The sequence below is a fragment of the Cheilinus undulatus genome, linkage group 4 (genome assembly GCF_018320785.1).
Source record: "Cheilinus undulatus linkage group 4, ASM1832078v1, whole genome shotgun sequence".
Classification (NCBI taxonomy): Eukaryota; Metazoa; Chordata; class Actinopteri; order Labriformes; family Labridae; genus Cheilinus; species Cheilinus undulatus.
This window is the reverse complement of record NC_054868.1, coordinates 6,518,050-6,539,314: the sequence shown is the minus strand read 5'-3', so window position 1 is coordinate 6,539,314 and position 21,265 is coordinate 6,518,050. Positions and strand designations below refer to the sequence as shown.

The 21,265-nt window shown below is 39.2% G+C and overlaps 1 protein-coding gene across 1 annotated transcript; it reads left to right on the top strand.

The window, feature by feature from the left end:
* Positions 1-2: 2 nt before the first annotated feature.
* Positions 3-20,273, top strand: patl1 (PAT1 homolog 1, processing body mRNA decay factor). The gene is made up of 20 exons (XM_041786033.1): positions 3-94; positions 5,899-6,004; positions 6,273-6,500; positions 7,008-7,262; positions 7,372-7,460; positions 8,270-8,350; positions 9,005-9,205; positions 9,873-9,974; positions 12,249-12,326; positions 13,609-13,829; positions 13,944-14,088; positions 15,627-15,744; positions 15,831-15,928; positions 16,250-16,309; positions 16,414-16,559; positions 16,662-16,821; positions 17,150-17,275; positions 19,020-19,111; positions 19,699-19,848; positions 19,943-20,273. Exons 1-20 carry the CDS (start codon positions 80-82, stop codon positions 19,962-19,964), a joined length of 2,493 nt encoding a protein of 830 aa, XP_041641967.1. The 5' UTR covers positions 3-79; the 3' UTR covers positions 19,965-20,273.
* The last annotated feature ends 992 nt before the right edge of the window (positions 20,274-21,265 follow it).

Below are 21,265 nucleotides of genomic sequence, written 5' to 3'. Positions count from 1 at the left end.
ACGTTGAATTGGACGTCTCCATTGCGTCATTTGGCGCTTCGCTCCCGATGCACCTCTTTTCCCGAAAGCCTAAAGATAGATGTTTCGATTTCAGGTGAGTATTATTCCTCAAGAAACCTGTACAACCCTCTTCCCGAGAGACTATTAGAAGTTTTAAAGGAAGCTGAGTGTATATCCTGGCTGCGTGGGGTTGAAACTGTGAGTGTTGTCTATTGTTTACGCTACTGCTTGCTTCAATGCGGTCGGCGGCCTCACAAGCAGCCCGTTTGCCTGGTATGAACCGTGCAGAACATTAGCGCTCCTTCACGCTTGTGGCAAGATGGATCTCGTTGTGTTTTTTTAACATCTGTGGCCTATGTGAAAGGCCAAGGTGTGGAATAATTAACTTCATCCGGACAGTATTTTTATAGTCGATTTTAGGGTAGTAGTTTTCCATCGACGTGGGTCCTGCGTGATGTAACTAACGTCAGCATTAGCATTGTGGCTAATAGGCTCTCTTGCTAACTACAGGTTGCCAGAGGGGTTGACATGATACCAGAATTTAAAGCATCAGTACGTTACAATACCAAAAATGTGCTATATCGACATCCTTTTCGACACCACGACAACACAAATAGAAGTCCTAGGCTCCTAATGTTGGTGTAATCCTTGCTTTGAGTTACTGAAGAATTGTCAGCAAACTGCACAGATACATCTGACATAACTGTTACTAATGTATTTATCCAATTTAGACAGTGTGCGGGAGTTTGTCTGCATTTTTTGATGGATTTATGTCAGAGCTGAACAATAAAATCACAGTTTTATCGTTATCGCCACATGAACATTCGTTGTGTATGCACCACAAATGTCTTAATATATCACAGTAAATTAAATAAATGATTCGATTTAAACAAATAATGCCCTCTCCCTCAGCATTTGTAATTTTTACACGCTCTCACGCACCTTTCATGCGGTCAGATCTAATTTAACTCAGCCATCAGCTACCCTCAGAGGAAATGTGATTTATTTTGGACTCACAAGAAACATAGTGCAAATAGCTACAGCCAAAGCTAATATAGCAGGGATGTAGAGCACTGGATTTTTGTCAATATCTGATAATACCTTTATTTACAATGTCATTTATGCCAATACTGATCATGTTGAGCAAAGTGACAAATCTTAAACCACACAACACACTTAAAAGTTCAAGTAGTAAGGACAAACGAAGAAAAGGAGTTTGCAAACATAGGTCTGTTGATCCAGCCTAAAACTCTGTGTAACTATTATTACATAGGGCCTATATTTTAGCTAATATAGGCACACGTTTTCAGCCAACATATTGGTTGTAAATTTCAGCAATAATTTTCACATTACGATCTTTATCTGCTGATAATGATATCTTGCCTTTAGTATTCTGTTAGATTGAGTTTATCACACCATTATCACAATATTAAAGGGTAGTATTACACACCCTTTTCCCTTAACATAGTGTAGGTCTGAGGAAAAAAGTAATGATAAGGTTCAGTTTATTTATCATTTAAGCCTGCATAAAGTCAGTACTTTAATTGGTGATTATTTTGTTTTAGGGATGCGTGGTATTAAATTTATCCAAAATCTGATAGGCCAATGTTTAAAAAATGATTTTGGCTGATGCAGGTATTTCAATGTAGTTAAGACCTGAAACTTCAGTCTTCAAAACACATAGCTAATTTAAAGTTTGAGGATAAATGAATAAATAAATTTCAGTCCTTTTAAACACAGTTTAAAGTGCACAGAATGATGATTAAAAATAAAAAAAAGAGATTAGCTGATGAGGGTCTGTTGGTCCAGCCTAGAACAACACAAAGTTTTTTGTTAGTATGGCCAATATTTCCGTCTGATATAGGCAGATTTTTGTAGCCAAATATTGTTTGTAAATATCTGCAGAATCTTCGTATCTGCCAATGTCAATCATTAATTTTTTAAGCTTATTTCTGCAAGTACCAATATGATGCATCCCTTCTTTCTTTGTATTTTTCCTTTTGCATTATAGTAAGAAAATATTGTGCCTAAATTGTTCATCCGTAATTATTTTCAACTCACTTTTGGAATAGAAGTATCAGGATTCTTGTGGATCCATAAAAGTCTCAAAGTTTTAAATAATACTTTCGCTATGTAATGTCCTAAAATATCTGGAAAAGTTTTATGTTTACGTGAGTTGTCTTGAAAATTAGTTGTCTGGCATGTCTGTGTTCTTCATCTTATACATGCTGTCTGGTTAGCTTCATGTGCCTTTTTTATTATTTTGTGTGTATTTGCTTTTTCACATCAAATCCATAGCATTGACTTATGCTAATTGCATACTGATACAAGAAGCCACATAAATGCAATTTCAAGGAAATTAGGCTTCAGAGTGAAAAGTATCGGAATGGGTGGCAGCATGGGCAAACAACAGCAATTATGAGGCAACTGGTGAAATATACAGAAAGTACTTCTGAATTTGGGACACTGGGTCTCAAAGCTGTTAAGTCCACTTGAAATTCAAAAAGCACTGACACTGTGTGCAGCATAAAAGGTTTTACTTCTTTGACTGGGTCTTGTGACGGTCTAAAAATGTATTTAATCTGATTTTACAAAAGTTTGCAGCAACACTTTGTAGTTAAGTTTTTATTAACCTTCTATGGTGCGCAATATGATGCCAGGTGGAAAAAAAATATTTGTGGTGTTTTTTTGTCATAAAATAGACTAAATAAACATAATCCAAGAAAAGAATTTAAAACAATTTTTTGAAGGGTCCTTTTTGGGGCACGTTGCTTCAAAGCAACACTGCGCCATTATGGAATGAACAAGGAAAAACATGACTTAAAATTTGAACAAAAAGATTTTTAAAGCATACTGGAATTATAAAGTAGCTGCAACAGGCTGCAATTCATCTTACTTGAACTTTAATGATGACAATAATTATTTTTGATATCTATCTTACTGTATTCTGGTAATATTTGTTGCTGTACATTTAACCCTCACTGTCTCCATCCTGATCCACATCACTTTTCACTTTCCTCATCCTCATTCTCATCGAGATCAATTATTCCAGTAATCACAGATTTATACCTTAATGCACAATACCTAAATGTAATGGTGTCATTGTGCACTCCATAACAGTGCAGTGTTTGCAGTATTCCATAATGGTGCGGTGTTGCCTCAAGGCAACGTGTATATTTTAACCATTTTCCATTATTTATTTATCAAAAATGCAACATTTAACTACTAGAAATTAAATTTTACCCACCAATAATTATGTACACATTTTTTTCCGGCCTCAGAAATATCTGGAAAATATATTTTCTTGCAGTTCTTTTGTAGCACAATGGCCGAGCTGTTTTGTGTGAGAATGTCTGCACAAAAAGTGTTCAAGATGGCTTCAAGAGCGTCATATGACAAGTCAAAACACTTTTATGGGTTACTTAAGGTCCTGTCTTTTTTTTTTTTTTTTTTCTAACCCTAACCCAGTATTCAATCATACTTGGGAATGTATTATGTGAGAGCACAAGGCCAAAAAGTGATATGTTGCCTGCAGGCAACACTGCACCACAGAGGGTTAAAGCTTCGGTATAGTCAGTCTTTAAAATGAAATTAATTGTTTTCAGTTATCCAAAATTGAAGGAAAACTTTTACATACTATAAACCACACAAATGCCTTGGAAAAACATTTGGGTACTTTTATATACATATTCATTTAAAAACAGTGACTGTATCATTCTGAAACCAATGATGATGGAAGGTATTGAAGGCTTGAACATTTCAGACAACCTTAAACACAGTAAACAGTTATGTTATGGGGTAATCAACATAACCCCAGATCCCCAAGATAAAGCTAATCCCTTTTCTTAATAATCTTTATTTATAGAGCACTTTTCAAAACAGACTGACAATGTGCTTCACAAGAAAAAGAAATTACAATGGAAATAAAATACCAGTAATCAGGCAGCAAAGTGGATACAGGTAAAAAGATCAAGACACGTCAAACTCAAATAAAATCAGGTAAATACTAGCTATTAAAGTTCAAGAATAATCAGGGAAGGCTCTTCAATAAAAGTATGTCTTAAGGAGATTTAAAAGATGAGATTTAAGAAGAGATTGAAAAGAAGTCACTGACTTAGCCAGTCTGAATAACTGCTTTCCCACTCTGCATCTGTGAGCCACCAAAAATCATGAACTTTTAGGCATAGTTAATGGTGTAGGGTCACTCTGACTGAGCTCCAGAGGTCCTGTGCGTAGATGGGGCAAAGTTCCAGAACGACAAACATCACTGCAGCCATCAACTGATCCGGGGTTTGTGGCTAGGCGGAAACCTCCTCAGTGCATGGCACATTAAAGCCTCTTGAAGTTTGAAAAAAAGCCCCTGAAGGACTCTCAGGCTGTGAGAAACACGATTCTCTGGTCTTATGAAACCAAGATCAAACTGTTTAGCCTCAGTTCTAAACATTATGTCTTGGAGAAAACCAGACACTGCTCATGACCTGCCCAATACCACCCCAACAGTGAAGCATGGTGGTGGCAGCATCATGCTGTAGGGGTGCTTTCAGCTGCAGAGACAGGGAGTCTGGTCAGGATGGAGGGAAAGCTTAATTAATATCCTAAAAAAACTGTTCAGCAGCGCTCAGGATTGCAGACTGTGCCGAAGGTTCACCTTCCAACACGGCAATGACCCTAAACACACAACCAAGACAACTCAGGAGGGGCTTAAGGCCAACTGTGTGAATGTCCTAGAGTGGTCCAGGCAGAGCCCTGTAGACTTTATCTGAAAATGGCCATCCACTGATGGTCTCCATCAACTAAGTACTGAGTAAAGGGTTATGTCATTGTGATATTTCAGTTTTTAATACATTTGCAAAATTTTCTAAAATTCTGTTTTCATTTTGTCGTGATGGGGTATTGAGAGTAGATTGAGAGAAAAAAAAATGAATTTGAACAATTGTAGCATCAAGCTGTCATCCAGTCATGTAAAGTTCTCAGCTTGTTTGTGTAAAGGAAACCATGGCAACTGAAACTGAGCATAATATGGTGGAGCTGATAAATACCAAGTAGCATTTGATTAGACTGTGATTATTGCAACGGAGAAAAGAGAGGAGACATCAGAGGAGATGACCTGTACTTTTGCTGAATTATTTAAAGCAAAGGAGCTTGTTCATCCTCTGAGAGACCTGGATAAAAAATGCACTACGTATTTTTTGGCAAGTAGATTTGATGAATTGGTTCACCATCTGTAGCCACTGATCTTACTCTATAGCCCATGCAATTTACCAGTAGACGTATGACTTAGACTTGCAGTCCCGTGTGCTACCCATCTGATCAATCACAGAGCCAATCACCTTGTTTGTATAAAATGGTTTTATTGTGAATTTTTCCTGACTCACTTAGGCCATATAAGATATCAGAACATTTGTTAGGAGCTTTATTGAGGTAAAACTGATGAAGAAAAATAGGGATGTGGTAGCAGGGAGACACTGCTCTCACAGAGCAAACACTCACCAGGTCTGAAACAGCCATAAATCAATCTTCACATGTGCCTCAGCAAAGCAGTCGTAGGGTAGTTAAAATACAAGAGTTTTAAACTTAAGTATGATGCTAGTAATAATCCAATGTTAGCAATACATCTTTGAATATACTTCAACAAAAATAGAAGTCATAGACCGTAGGTACTGGATAATGTCTTGTTTTCAAACATTAAATTGCAAGCAACTCTTACACACTGTCTAAACTGCACAAATACATTGGCAACATTTCTGCCCCCAACCCTCTATCTTTTATTTTTCTTCTCTCCCTCTCTATTCCCTCTTCCTCCTTTTACTTTCTTACTCTCCTTTTTACCCTCTTTCATATCACACGTCCTTCAACCCTCTCCTTATTTGTTGTTTTTCCCCTGATTTCCCCTCACAGTCCCTGGATGAAGACTGTACGTTGGAGGAGGAAGATGAGGGGCTGATCGAAGAGGAAGATGAAATTGATCAGTTCAATGATGACACATTTGGGGCTGGGGCCATCGGTGAGTCATTTGTAAAATAAGCTCTGTTTGAAATTTAACAATAAACTAAAGGGAGTGCAGCTTTTTTCATGCTTTTTTCACAGTCATACAATGTTAGTAATCATTATCTGAAAGAAGATTAAGTGGAAATTCTACACATTAGCAGTCTTTGATGTTTTAAACATTATTTCTAAAGTATGAATCACAAACAAACATCTCTTGAGGATACAGCAGGATTGATTCACTGTCGGTGACAAAATGAAACTCTGTCTCTCCTCTGGTTCTTCAGATGACGACTGGCAGGAGGAACACAAACGCCTAGCTGAGCTCGATGAGAGGGACGGGCTCGGAGCAGGTCTGGGGTTGGGAGGAGGAGGTATGGGAGGAGAGTCTGATTTAGGAGGAGCCGGAGACTTGTCCTCCACACCCCTCCCTTCCTCTGCAGGCCATTTTCCTCCTCCATCGTCCCTCCCCTCACTCAAGTTCTCCTCATCCTCCTCTGGAGTGCCTCCCCCAGGTTAGTGCAGCAAGTAGAAGACACTGATAGCATTCATTCTTTGCAAACCCTTCAGATAATTTCATCTATTGTAATATTTTAGATCTAGGATTAGATCTTTTTCCCCAAATGTGATGGCCATATTCACAGATTTCCAATTTATTCAACAGCAGTTGACACAAAGCATAACATCAAATTAAAAATATAAAGGGTCTGACAGGGTGGATGGGTGAATGGAGAAATGATGAGGTTGAATCTTGACAACAGTGGTGCATTAGTGGAGCAAGAAAAGCTTCAGATGCAGAACCAAAAAACTTAAATTTGTTTTTTATAAAGCTCATTTGCCCAGAGCGAATTAATTACATCAATTGAAGGAAGTACCCATGCTCCAAGCTGAAGCAATTTTAGAACTGTCTATGCCTATTAAGACCCAAATATGTAGAAAAAATTACCCACAAACTCCATGTGAGGTAGCAGCTTTGTTTGCAATTAACCTGTTCCAAGTCCTAAAGTGTAATGTTGTCCTAGATGTGGAGGATCGAGCAGGTGGAGGTGACTTGGCCGAGTCCCTGGCCAGGCTCATCCTTGAGGCTGACCCGGCCATCGCTGGGGTCGGTGCGGCTGAGAGGCCAGGCCCACCACTCAGCTCTTCAGGATCCAGCCTGTCTGCACTGCAGGGACTCGACCGATCCAGAGTCCTGCCCCAGCCTTCCTCCATCCCACACCCCGGCCAGCATCCCCACCATCCCCAGCACCAGCTGCCTCCTGGGCCCTCCACTTCAGGTAAGAATGACCAATAATCCATTGGGACATTGTTTTTCTCAGCTCTCTTCTATGCATTTCTTTGTTATTAACAGAAATCTTCTGTTCTTCTCTTTCAAAATCCCTCCAGGCCTTCCACCTGGCCCCCCTCCTTCATCCATGCTCAGTTACCAACAGCAGCAACACTTGCTGCGCAGAGGGGCCGCTCCTATGGGACAGGTAGGTTTGTTTCTTAACTAATTCTGCCTGTGTGTGGTACTGCTCAAGCAGAAGTTGTTAAATGTTTAATCCAGGGCTGCAGTAAACAGCTCTTTATGTAACTGAGTATTCTATCGATTTATTGAGTAATCAAAAAAAAAAAAAATTATCATCCGTATTTTTAAAATTCATCAGTTTTCACTCATTCAAGAACGATGGTAATAGACAAATGAGAAAAGAAAATGGGTCTCTTAAATGAAGTACAACTTGTTTATATAAAATAAACTCTAAAGCAATGACAGGTTTCTGTAAAAAGGTTTATTTTATACCTTTGCATTTCAGTTCTCATGATTCTAACATTATTAAACAGCACCGCTGTGTACTTTTCAACATCACTGCAGCAACTTTACTGCACATTACGATATGGAAAAAAATCGCAAGTAGGTGCACTGCACCATACAAAAAACTGCATGCGACACAGCTTGATGCCAATGCTTTAACCAAGGGCAAATATGGGCGTTGGCAGATTTAAGCAAAGCCCAGAGGCAGAGAATTGTTTCAGCCCTAAATCCATGTACCTGTAAAACAAAGACATTGAAAATGTGTTCAATCATTATTAAAAGACACGTTTGTTTTCCACATTTGATGCATAGGAAGTTTCTAACCTCTGATGTAAATCTGTGTGCTTATTCATAGCTTTTATAGTCAAATTGGATTTGTGTTCAGGTCAGAATAATGAAAAACTCACAAAAATAACATTTCCACTCAACTTGTGTCTGATGTTTTTCTGGCCCACATTTTAATTCATGTTTTCGTATTTTCTCTTACAGATGAACTCTCACAGTATCTGGGAGAACAGCATGGGTTTTGGGCCAGTCAGCGTTACCCCAGGACTGGTTACACACATGGAGGTAAGGGACACAAAGTTTCCTGCTTGTGCTGCAAACACAGAGAAGCCATGTCTGCTTTGAGTTAAACTTCCATTTATTCCAGAGCCATCCTGGAGAAAGTCAAATATTTCAAGACTGTTTTTTTTATTTGATAATTACAGTCAATGAAACTCAAAATAAACCATCTCAAGATGTTAGAATGTTATAAAACACTAATCACAAAGGTTGTATAATTCTTGTAATATTCTTTTATGACAGCATTCCTTTTGCACAAATTACTGCATCAATGCAACTTGGCATGGAGTAAGAATAGGCAGTAATGTCTTAATACTTTTACACAGTATTCTAAAATTTTGAGCTACTCTTTTTGATTTGTATGAGCTATAAGCTGTTATCATCAAGGCTGGAGCCAAAAAACAATGAAATATTCCCCTTGTGTGTAATGAATCTTGAATGTATGCAAGCTTAACTTCATAAATTCAATCATGGGGAAAAAAAGGAACTTTTTCTTAATATTCTGATTTTTTGAAATGCACCTGTACAGTCGTAGAACTTGTGCCATCTTTTGTATGTTTTGCACTTTACATGACTAACAGACACAAAAGGGTAAAACAGAGCGGTGTCATCCGTATTATTATTATTATTTTCATGTAATATAATCTTCTGTCTCCTCAGGATAACACACTTATGTCCATCATCAAGGAGGTGGGCCTTCCTAAACGACCTCCTCAGGGGAGAAATGATGAAGGACGGGATTTGTCAGAAAGGGTCCCACCTCCAAGATCCTCTTCCCCTGTGATTGGCTCCCCTCCTGTGAGGGCGGTGCCTATTGGGACGCCGCCCAAACAACCAATGAGCCACGCACTGAATCATCAGGTAAATTCCAGAGAACTTGCTTTGCGGATTCCGCTCTTTAATAATTTCTGGGCCAAATTTACTCTGAATCTCTGGAATTATGCTAATCCATTAAATAGTGGGGCTAACAGTTACCATAGTTATACCTGGGCTTAAGGGTCCGTCATGTAAGTGCACTAGATTTATCCTTACTGGTCTTAAGAACAAGACTCTAATGATGTGATTCCATCAAGCGGTCCAGTCTGGTTTAGTATGGTACACTCTGATTTTGCTTGCGATTGCATGGCTAATATCTGTCCAGATCTGGATTATTCGCCTTAGCTCAGTAATAAGAACCGGTATTTCAAGCTCCCAAACTGCCCTTAAGGTGGCACCATTCTGGCTTTTTGTCTTTTAACAACAATGAAAAATCAACTCTCAAATGGGAGTCCTCTCCTGCACAAAAGAGCCGGCTTGTTAAGGAACGATGCATCATTATGGCTTGTAACTTGTAATGGTAGGATGGCGGGGATAAGTTATGTGATGCCTTTCCCAACTTTTGACAAAGTTTTTTACTGAACTGAAGTAAACCAGACCACTTGGTGAAATCACAGCTTAAGTCAACATGTCAGTGTTAGCGTTGTCTCTGTTAATCATGCTCTGTTTGTGTGTTTGTTTGTAATCTTCATCTGTATCTGTGCGTGTATAGATCCACCATCCCACGGCGGTTCATGTGAGAGCCCCGGTGCAGCACAGATACCCTCCTCCTTTCCCTGAGCGTCTGTCACCCAACACCCTCCTCAATATAGCTGTGAGTTTTTCCTCTCCTCCACCCTCTCGTCAGTAAAGTTCCTTGAGATCCTGAATACAGCCCAGCTCAGACAGAACATTTGAGACACGACAGGACAGTTTTAGATCGTTGCTCGGGAAAGTCGCAGCTATCCGAACGGAGCTGTGGCAGCTTGAATCAAGCCGTCCAATGATGTTATCTACAATTCAGCTTGAGAAGTCGCAGACGGCTGGTTTACAGGGCATTGCAATCAGATATGAACAGCAAAATATATTTGTTCAAAGTAGAATTTTTCATAATTGTGATAAAATCATGCTGTGAATTTCTTTTTTACTTTTTCATGGAAAATTCAGCCGTTAAGCATTCTTGTTCCCTCCATCAGCTGTACACATAAGCTAAAACATGAGAAATTAAAGGCTGTAGGAACTAAATTTGTCTGTGGAAAATGATGTAGCAAAGCATTTTTGTGTTTATGTGCTGTGAAATTTTGCTGCCATGCAACAATGATGATAACAAAGGAATTGGTGATAAGCAGGAGTCATACAGGCAGATGTTACACATTTTCAAGATGATAAAGATGTAGAAAGAGAAACCCTCAATGTGCAGCACTTTCTCTCTTTTAGAAAAAGATTACACATCAATTTCAGAAATCTTTTTAAACTGAGAGACTGTGAGAGTCGCTTTGGAAACAGTGCATCATATCCTGAGTCGCAGCGGAGCGACTCAAGCTGTTGGGTTTTTAACTCCTCTCATTGCAAATCTTTGTCTGAAGTGGGCTCACCATGCACCCTGATAAAAGATGTAGTCTCTTCTGGAGGATGTACCAGAGGGGAAAATAATGTTTTAATTTTCTTCCTGTGTGATTATTCCCTTGTTGTTCACTGAAGTCCACAGCATGCACTGTCTGCACAGCTGTGCAGCTCTTTCAGTGGCACCATTTTCCCATGTTGAATTTGTAATCCTGCCAGTTAACTGGACAGTAGTTAAGCATGCAGCCTACAATGACAGTCGCAGAATAGCCTCCCAGCCTTTGAGTCACTCTGCCTACTTTTTCTGGTCACTTGTTGACTTTGATTAAAGAGTCTTTTAGATCAAACCAGCTCTTCACAATATTTATATCCTAAAGTTTACTGCTGTTGTGTTTAAAATGCAGGAAATTAACCTAATGACGAAAAAAACTATGTTAAAAAGTGGCGACCTCCGCTCTGTCTGCATTGTGTCCCAGCACTCTTGCAATCCAAAATCAACGAGGGCATCTTTTTAATAGTGTCAGGTTGAACGCAGTGATGGTGGCGGCTGCTCTTCCGGTCCTGATGGGGCTATCCTTGCATTTTTTGCTGATGCAATCGTCACATTGGTATATAGGAAACAGCTCACTTTTTAAATGAAAGAATCGGAATGAATAGTGTGTCTTACACAGTAGCTCTGAATTCACTTTACTTTAAAACGCCCTGGAAATCTTTGCTGTCATTTAATTCACAAACATTTTGAACATACGGTCTTCAAACCTTTTTGTTGAAGTAATACATGTATGAAGTGATAATTTATGGCACTAGATGTCCTTATTGCCAGAATTTTGGAATCAACAGTGAAGAACCTTGTTTTATATTTTAAATCCATGTTGTCATGACTTGTTGATTCTATCTTTTTTATGGCATTCTTGTTGTCCGCAACTGTATTTTAACCTTGACCAACAATCTCCCACAGTCTCCGCTGTCTCCCTATCAGATGGTTTTATTTCAGTCTAGTTTGAAGGTTCTGATTGGTGAGGATGAGGACAGTTTGGCTATTTTCACACATTAAAACATCAAAACAGCCTCTTTCAAATCTCCCTCAGTTGCTTATTCTCAAAAGCTTTTTCCTCTTTGAAGGGGCAAGATGTGAAATCAAAAATTCGATAATAAATGTCTTTTATCTTTTCTGCTATGTTCACATATTGACTCAAAATTATCTTGCACAGAAATATTGCAAAGGACCAAGCAGGGAAAATTCTGGGTAAAGCTGGGTTGGTTCTAAAAAGTTCAGGAAAAATTAGGAGTTTTGTGCCTGTCTGAAAAAGCTTCATTGACTTCATCAGGTTTCTGTTTTTTCTTAGTGGTTTCAAGTGTGATCTGTGTTTATTGTGGGTACACAAGACAGGTATCGATCTTTTTATCTGACTCATGGTATGAAAACTTGGCAAGTGTTTTCCAACAATTTCATTTAAATATTAGAGGTCGAATCAAAAAAGTTAAAGAACCTAGAATGTTATTTTCCGTCTAAAGAGGTTTTGAATCATTTGATTTTTTGTTCCAGAACTCTCCACTGTGCCGTGGTCCGTTCCCTCCAGGAGTCCTGTCTCAGATCCAAAGGGCGCAGCTGCTCAACTCTCAGGTTGGCACCGTAAACACAGAACTTCTTTTAGAGTGCTTCAGTGTGAAGTCCATGCAGGACAGATTTTTACCATAAAGCCAGTGTCTCTCTCTAGATGGAACAAGGTTGCAACCTGGTTTGGTTACAGTTTCAAATCACTAGCTAGCTGACCATTATTCTCCGTCCAGTTCTAGTCATTGTTGACCTTGATGAAAATACTGAGGAGTTATGCAGCAACAAAAGTTTACAGTTTTTCAAACAATGACGGAAAGCCGATAAATGGGAGTCTTGCTGGATAAACATCAATCACATGCAAGCTGAATTAGGAGTTTGGTGTTGGGGTTAACTAAAAGTAGAAATGAATTGATGATGCTTAATATTGAAAGACAGTTCTTATTTAAACAAGGTGCTTAAAGCAACCACAGACAATCTTTCCTTCTTAAACAGTAGTTTCAGCTTGTCGAACAAAACGGTCCCTTTCAACAGGGGGATTAGCATCCAAACCAGGTGCTTGTTTTCAGCTCTGAATTTGGCAGCTGCCTGCAGTACTCTTATAAGAAGTGGACAGCTTTGCAGTCCACACACCAGCCTTCAGCTAAAAAGAAGCCAGTAAGCCCATCTTTGCAGTTTGATAATGTGGCTGAATTCAAGCACTTTAAAGCTACATTTGCAAGCTTTTCTTCCACCTTGGTTAAATTCTGTATTTATACAAATGAGGTCTGCTGAGACTTATCGCAATAATTGCCATTAACTGTGATCCACAAGTGCACTTCTTTTTTTTTTTTAAATCACAGCTAATCGAATGTATTTTTGTCTTCAACAAACTTCAATTAAACCGCATCAGTGTCTCCCTGCAGCCACAGTGATGCAAATAAGTCCACCACTGCTCCTTAATGTTTCATTTCACTTTAACAACTCACAGACAGCTCGGTGGACAAGTCAAAAGTCATCTGAACCTTGAACTCATCAGTCAGAAATGGATTAAACTACCTGCAGCACCTTCTGTTTGTCAGTGAATGCATGCTAGCTTTAAGGGGGGAGGTGTAACAGCTTTACTGGTTGTTGTGTTTTGCCACATTGCAATAGCCCTCAACGGTCTTCAGTGGGCATCAAAGTAGACCAAACCAATCTCTGTATTATGTCACTTTAAGGAAAGATGTTGAGAGTGAAGGACTGTGTGACTCTTTGATTTTAATTGCAATTAAAATACTAAAGAACAAGTTTAAAGAGTTAACATTTTCCAGACCCATGTCATTATGTCACCTTCTAACAGGATCCTCTCTCTTTAACTTCCTTCCTGCAGGTGGCTGGTTTCCCCCGTGGTGGCCCAGCTCCTCCGTTGTTACCGGGCGGTGGTGGTTTCAGGCCCTTCTTCGGGGGTCCTCCTCCTCCACACGGTCACAGAATGGGCCCACCTCCCCCTCACGGACCCCCAAACCACACACCGCCCATTAGACACAACACCACCCACCTCCACCCACAGCACCGCCGCATGCTCACACAGCGCATGCAGAACAGAGGAGGGTGAGGATTTATTTGCGTGCATACATCATATAAAACAATCATGTTATGAGACACTGTCCTTTTTCAGATAAGCAGAATTAACTTCCTGGTGTTGGTCTTTTTTCCCCCATGAAGGGACCGGAACAGGACGGGAGGAGACCGGCGTAGCAGGGACCCTTACAGTAACCTGATGACCCAGAAAGAGAAGGAGTGGGTCACAAAGATCCAGATGATGCAGCTGCAAAGTACAGATCCTTACCTGGATGACTACTACTACCAGGTGGGCTCACATCCCTGAGAGGTGCACTAATCAACTCTTACCCTCTCCAGGTTGATGCATAATGATTTACAAGTGGCCTGCTTTCCAAAACAAACTGATGGGTGGAATCACTAAGTAATACATAGCAGCTTTACAAAATTAGATTAGATTAGATTAGATTAAATTCAACTTTATTGTCATTGTAACTCCAGGACTTTTTTCAACTCTGTTTTTTTCTTAATGTAAGGATCTTTGTTAGTTCTCTGTGAATTTTGAACTGACTTTTGACCAGAGGAGATGCAATTTTAAGGCACAGTCACTCTAGGAAATCTGCATATGACTTCTTGATAATGGCTGGCGTTATTTAATGGACTCACAGACTGTGCGTACTGTTTTAAACTATGGTATTTGAACTTATTTAGTTTTACATGTGTGAATGCATTTCTGAGTTTGTCTCTTCTGAACGTACTTTCTAAGAATTATGCAAGAATTATTGGCATGATATTAAAATTCAGCCGATATTTACAGCTGATATTTTGGCTTTAACAATCTGCCTAAAACAGGGGTGTCAAACTCAATCACAGCAGGGGCCGAAGTCTAAATTTAGGTCTAACCTGAGGGCCCAACAGGGTCAAGATTTAACCAAGAAAAAAAAAGACAAAATGATTAAATATCACAGTATCAATTACTGTGTGTCCATGTCAAGGACATGCTAAATCAATAAAATGAGTTTAAATGTTCCAAATCTGAGATAAAAAGTCAACTTTATAAGTTCTAAAGGTCAAAACACAAAATTAAAGTCAAAATAAGGTTTTTAAAAGGCAAATAAATGAGATAGAGTTAAAATGAGTTCATAGGTCAAGATATGAGATAAAATACAAAATCAAGAGTTTAAAAGGTCAAAATAGAAGATTAATTAAAAAGTTGTGACTCTTGTGAGTTGTGAGGTCAAAATACGACAAAATTCTCGATCAGGAGTTTAAAAAGTGAAAATATGGGATTAAAAGTCAAAGTTAAGAGTTTAAAAGGTCAAGATTTGATTTAAAAAGGAAAAATTATGAATCTTAAAGGTCACAATATGAGAGAAAAGGTCACAATTTTCCATCATTATCTTGGGATGCAAAATGAAAATATGAAATGAAAACACAAATTGATTTTTTTTCCCTATTCCTGACATTTTTTGTAATTATTTCTACTCTTTTTTTTTTCAGACTTTTATATCTTAACAATGTTTTTTTTTTTTTTTTTTTAATATTCAAGGTTAGATTTACATTTCTATACTGGAGGAACTCTGCAGACTTCATTCCAGTTGGCCAGTTATAATTAAGATATAAGATACGATATGATCTTGCGGGCCAGGTAAAACTGCGCCGTGGGCTGCATTTGGCCCCCGGGCCTTGAGTTTGACACCCGTGGCCTAAAACATAATCTTTAAAATGTCTTGTACTAGTGAGTGCACTCACTGTGAATCTATTTTACTCTAACCTTGCAGATGTTTGCGCTTTTCAGATTAGGTTCTCTCACTTACTGTGCATGTTTTTATGGGTTTACTCTTGCAGAACTACTACGAAAAGATGGAGAAACGTCAGGAAAGAGAGAGAGACAGCAGCAAGAAGGAGCATGCCACCAAACTGATCACTCCGCAGGTCGCCAAGGTGGAACACACCTACAGACCTGGTAAGAAACAGCAGAAGACAGCAGTCTATGGTTTATCTTTGCTTGCATGGTACTTAATGTCAATGTTTGTGTTTTTGTGCCAACAGTTCAGTTCGCAGGCTCTCTGGGTAAACTGACCGTCTCAAGCGTCAACAACCCTCGAAAGATGATCGACGCTGTAGTGACGTCTCGCACGGATGATGAGGTACGTTTGTTTCCTTTCTCCTCAAGCAATATACAAAATCTCTGTCTATTAAAAAAGGTTTTGCTTACAGTTCTCTAGAAAACAATATTAGAAGCTAAACTTACTATCACTAGCAGGGGGCCTCTTTGGGGTGCTTGTGCACCAAAATGAAGCTTTGAAATTTGTGTGGTATTTCAGTCTGTAGGTGTCAGATTTGTTGGTACCAGATTTAGATACTCATCCATATTCTTAACTTTGTGAATTAGTTCTACCAAAAATATTTTCATGGTCTCTTTTGGAGTCTGTGTGGTGAATTTGTCCGTCTGTCTGTTTACTACTTAGGAAAAAAGAGAGAAGCAGGTTTGGAATAAGAGACGGCAGATCCTCTACACTGTAGAGAAGGTAAGGCAACGGCAGCTGTACATGATGAACATGTGATGACAAACAGCTGAAAACTCCCCTGAATCCGACATATGTCTTTTCTCTCTGTTCTCCATCCTCCTCAGATGTACAGTTTGCTGCTTGAGGTTCAAGACTTTGAGAAACGTTTTGTGCAGACGCCGGAGGAGGACCGGGAGGCTCTGCTGGAGCAGCACAAAACCAACACGGTGCAGCTGTGCAACTCTCTGATGGAGAAGGAGTGGGACGACAGGTGAGACAGAGGCAGATTTAAACTGATTTAAAGGAAATTTAAGAGATTCACATTTTAATCCTCCTCTATGAGTGCTAACTCAGTTTTCTTCATCTTTTAAAGAGTGAGCGATGAGCAATGTGTGATGATCATGTCTGTGAGGAAGGGCAAGCGGCTCATCTCCAGGCTTCTCCCCTTCCTGCCGTCACCCCAGGCTGCCGCCGTTGTCATGGCGATTGCCCGAAACCTCCCCACCCTGGCCAAGAAGGACAAGCAAGATCAGGTAACCATTTCAAATTTTATTATCTTTTTCATTCTCAAATTCAGCTACAGCAAATTAAAGTTTATATTCCTACTTGAAGCCTCTCTGCTAATCAATCAAGACTCAAATTTTGTGAATTAGATGTGTTGTGTTAGTGAGGTAGGTAGCCTACCTCACTAACACACTACCTCACTACACTTTTCCTTATTTGCAGTACTTTCAAACTGCAAATCCTTTATCAGAGTGAGGGCTTTTAGAAAGAAGTCCATGAAACCATGAAATGTTCAGCCCATCACATCCTCCTACTGTCTGCTCTGACCTCCCTCCTTTGTCTCCACCTCCTGTTCAGGTGCTGTGCTGGTTAGTGGAGCCGGTTTCTGCTGTGATCCAGTCTTTGTCGAGCTCTGCTCTCACAGACCTGCTGCAGGAGCTTCAGGGCAGCGAGGGCCAGCTGGCTACAGTACTACACAACAAGGTACACGTACTGTAGACTCATCATACTGCTACTGATGAACCTCAGATCAGTGGTTCTCAACTAGGCGGGCATCAGGACACACCACCACCCCCCTCATGTCACCCTGATTTTCCAAAAAGTTAAACTACTCAAATTTATCTAATTTTGCTATTTTGACCCTAAATGAAACAAAATAATAATAGTTGAATAAAATAAGAACAAAATAATAATTAAAAAAGAGGCAGGATAAAACAAACAGGCTTAAAAGGCACATCATTTCAGGGCATGCGAGCATGTATGTTATTTTACTGTGTTGACATTTTTTTAATTTCATGAGGAAGTTTCTTATTATTTTTGAAAAAATAGTTTTGTTATCCCGAGAAAAGGAGACAATTAGTCATAGACTTGAGATAAAGACCGAAATTTACTTATAATCACTGGAAAACTTAAAAAATGTATCAGTGTACTGTATGTCCACAGAGGGCTTCTGTACATCATAGACTTTTTGGGGGTTTTTTTGTTTGTTTGTTTTGTTTTTTTGTTTTGTTTTTTTTTCCCCTGGCACACATTGGGGGCCCACTGGACACAGTTTTGTGACCCACTTTTTGGTTGTGTGTGTGTATGATGTGTCCCACACTATCAAAGCCCACATTAGAAGAAGATAACAAAATATTTCAGTCAAAAATATCCTGCAGAATATAGCTAACAAGCAATTTCTTTAAGTGGTTAAGTCATTTTATCAATCCCTGAAGGGGAATTTACATTTTACACTCTATTGTTGAACATGCTTCACACACATAGGCTGAATTACATGCAAATACACATGCACGAACAGGATCCCCATGGACATGCACTAATGGAGAGATGTCAGTGATAGCCTTCCTGCTCTCACTGCTGGGAGCTGTTGGGGGCACCAACATTTAGAGCTTCTAACCGACATAAACCTGCCATGTCAATTATGTCAATTTTTCCCCTTGTACTTCTCAATCTACTAATGCACCACCCCCTTAAAACAAACTACTGGCGGTAGTCACATGATAGGTAGCTAGGTGTTGAAAGGCAGGTGTAAACCCAAGAGAAGAAGAAGTACTAGTCATGTGCTCATTCCCATCCAGTCTACTAAAACTCAACACGGAGCTGACTGTGCAATGTGAGCAGCAAAGTCATTTTCTACTTTTTAAGCAACATTATAAAATCAATTTATTTTGTTATCAAGAAATACAATTTGTAAATTTTCTACTTTACTTGGAAAATTTGACTTTTTACAAAAAAATGGTAATGGTTAGACAAGACGAATAATAAGTAAGCAGCTGAATTCAATGTAGTGGTCAAAACTTTTTAAACTTTACCTGCAAGGTTTGCATTTTTTGTCTTTCACTTGAATAAAATATATATATTTTTTCTAGTCATATATTCTTTAATCAGGATTTTTTAAGTGTTAAATCTTGTCTCGTCTTGTGAGTTAAGTGTGTTCTGACTGCACGATAACTTATTATAGTAAATACTTAAACATTACCTCCTTAACGCAGGCGGTTCATCATGGCACAGCTGTGTTAAACTGCCATGATGTCCAAAACAATAATTGAGGATGGAGCACCTGGCTCTTGGTCTGTAGCTTTTTACCATAGCAAGGACACGAGTAGGCCCAAATGAACCAAATTACAGACTTACACTGTGTTTAATGGTCTTTAATTTGAAGTTATCAACATAAATAGAAATGTAGAACAAGCTCAAAATACACCTGTCTGTGTCTGTGTTTCTCTAGTTCGGTGTGACTCTTCTGTATCTGATCCTGAGTGAAGGAGAGAGGATGCAGAGTTCCGACCCCAACTGTCAACTCATGGACGACAATCGATGGTGAGCTGATCGTCTGTCAGTGATGGCTGATACTGTCTCCTGTACGGAGACAGTATGAGCCTGTACTGCATGGGTTAACACCCAAAATATGATTAACCCTAAATAGTACTGCACTGTCCAATACCATGTCCCGGGGTTTATGAGACATTTTCCAGTCCAATCAAATTACACATTTTCTAGACATTTGTTAACCTGACATGCCAGGTGGATTTGTTTCACTCATCCATCTGATAAATCTTCCATAGATAGTGTTTGGGAAAGGGCAGAGCCTTTGAAAAAAAAACTTGGAGGATGATTTGATGAACGTTCTGTGTGTCGCATCTTTACGGGCCAGTTAGAGCAACAAAACACATGACGTTGTAGCCGCTACCAAGGAGTAAACTGTAAAGCTCTTTCTGGGAGCTTCTGTTGTCACTCTTGCTAGCTTTGGTACGTTAGCAGTCAGTTCTAACAGACAGAGATAGGCAGCGTGACTCGGGCTGTTCGTTTATGCTTTACAGCTTTCACTGTAAGCATCGCTAAAAGTCCTGATTTACTGTTTAATTTCTTCTCTTCTCACGTTGCTCTTTATCTTGCTGTCTTCTCAGGACCGAGTTGGTGTTTTCAGTGACGAGGGAGCTGCTCAGCGTTCCTTCCTCGTCCCTCTCTCCCCCCCTCTTCACCCCTCCAAACCTCCTCTCCCTTCTGTCTCGCTATGTTGACCGGCAGAGGCTGGAGCTGCTGCAGGACAAGCTACAGTGAGTGACATCCACTTTGAATACACACGTTCTGTTATTAATGAATCAAATGTGGGTGTGTGTGTGATTAAAAATTGTGTTTTTCTTTTGACAGGATCTCTGCTTTGTCCAGGTAGAAGTTACAACAAACATCAATACAACTCCCCCCCTCCCCTCGATGCAGAGCTTTGTTTTTGTGTGTGTCACAGGAGTGTATGAATGTGTGTGTGCTCTTGAGGTGAATCCATGGTGGATCATTTTAATCCAACAGACTCTAGTCACTTTTTTTTCTTTGTGTTAAGTCTGTGTGCGTGAGTGTAAGGAGAGAGTGTGAGAGTTGGACAGTTTGAATGACGATAAAAATGAAATCTGCATTTTTAAATCTCTTGTTTACGATTATGCCTGTGATAAACCTTCAAATTAAAAGTATTTCTATTATATAAAAATGCTTTTCTTGTGTCTCTTTCTTCCTGCACTTCATCAAACTCAGCATAGAACAAAAATCAACGCAGGTTTTTTTTTTTTTTTATCCACACGCTGTATCAGTAAACATAAAAATCATGGTTGCATGTGGTTGACCCAGTAGACAAAGTACACGTCAGTCTTTGAGGCTGAGGTGGCCCTTTAGATCTATTTACTGTTAACACCAATGCATCATGGCTGAAACACATCTGCTGCAATGTTTCAAAAATGAAAGCAGCAAAGACATTTATTTTTCAATGGAGACTTTTACATGGTTGTAGCTTTCTTTCATGGTTTCATAAAGAAATATTGGTAGGATAACAATGGAAGTTGTATAAACTTTGGGTAAAGAATATTAGAAATATGAAAATTAAGCTTGCAACGCCAGTATTAGACCTAGGTCTCATCAAGTTGTTCTCTGAACTGCAAGTGTTGCTGGAGCTTTCTGTTTCCTCAAAACTTCCCCAAAATATGGACTAAAAGATGTTCAATATTAGTTACTGTTAATATTAGCTACTGTTGTGGATTTATTCAAGACCATAGAAAGTCAACCAAGTTTCAGGCTCGCTAGAAAACATCACGTTAGAGATAAGAAGGCGTGGAGAGCGTCAGTAGAATGGCACAGCAGAGAGCTTTCAGAGGGAAAAAGGTAAGTGGTTATGATTTATGCTTCAAAAGTTATTTAGCTTTGAACATGTGTCTATTCTTGTCATATATGATAACACCAAGCTCAGAACATGAACAAAAATGAAAAATTATGGCAGAAACCCCAGACCTTTAAAAGGCAGACACCTTCAACAGAGTCAGACTCAGAGGGAACATCTGTTTAGTTGACTAAAAGGAGAATTATTTATAGGAGTAAATTGGTTTGCAGTGATTAAATTAATTCACTAAAATTAATAATCTAAAAAAAGAATCACAGAAGACAATAATAAAAACACTAGGGTAAGATTTTAAAGTTTAAGAATACAAGAAA

Coding starts and splice junctions, on each gene's coding strand:
- patl1 (XM_041786033.1), top strand. Junction 6,005..6,272: donor ATTTGGGGCTGGGGCCATCG/GTGAGTCATTTG, acceptor CTGGTTCTTCAG/ATGACGACTGGCAGGAGGAA. Junction 15,929..16,249: donor CGTCTCGCACGGATGATGAG/GTACGTTTGTTT, acceptor TTTACTACTTAG/GAAAAAAGAGAGAAGCAGGT.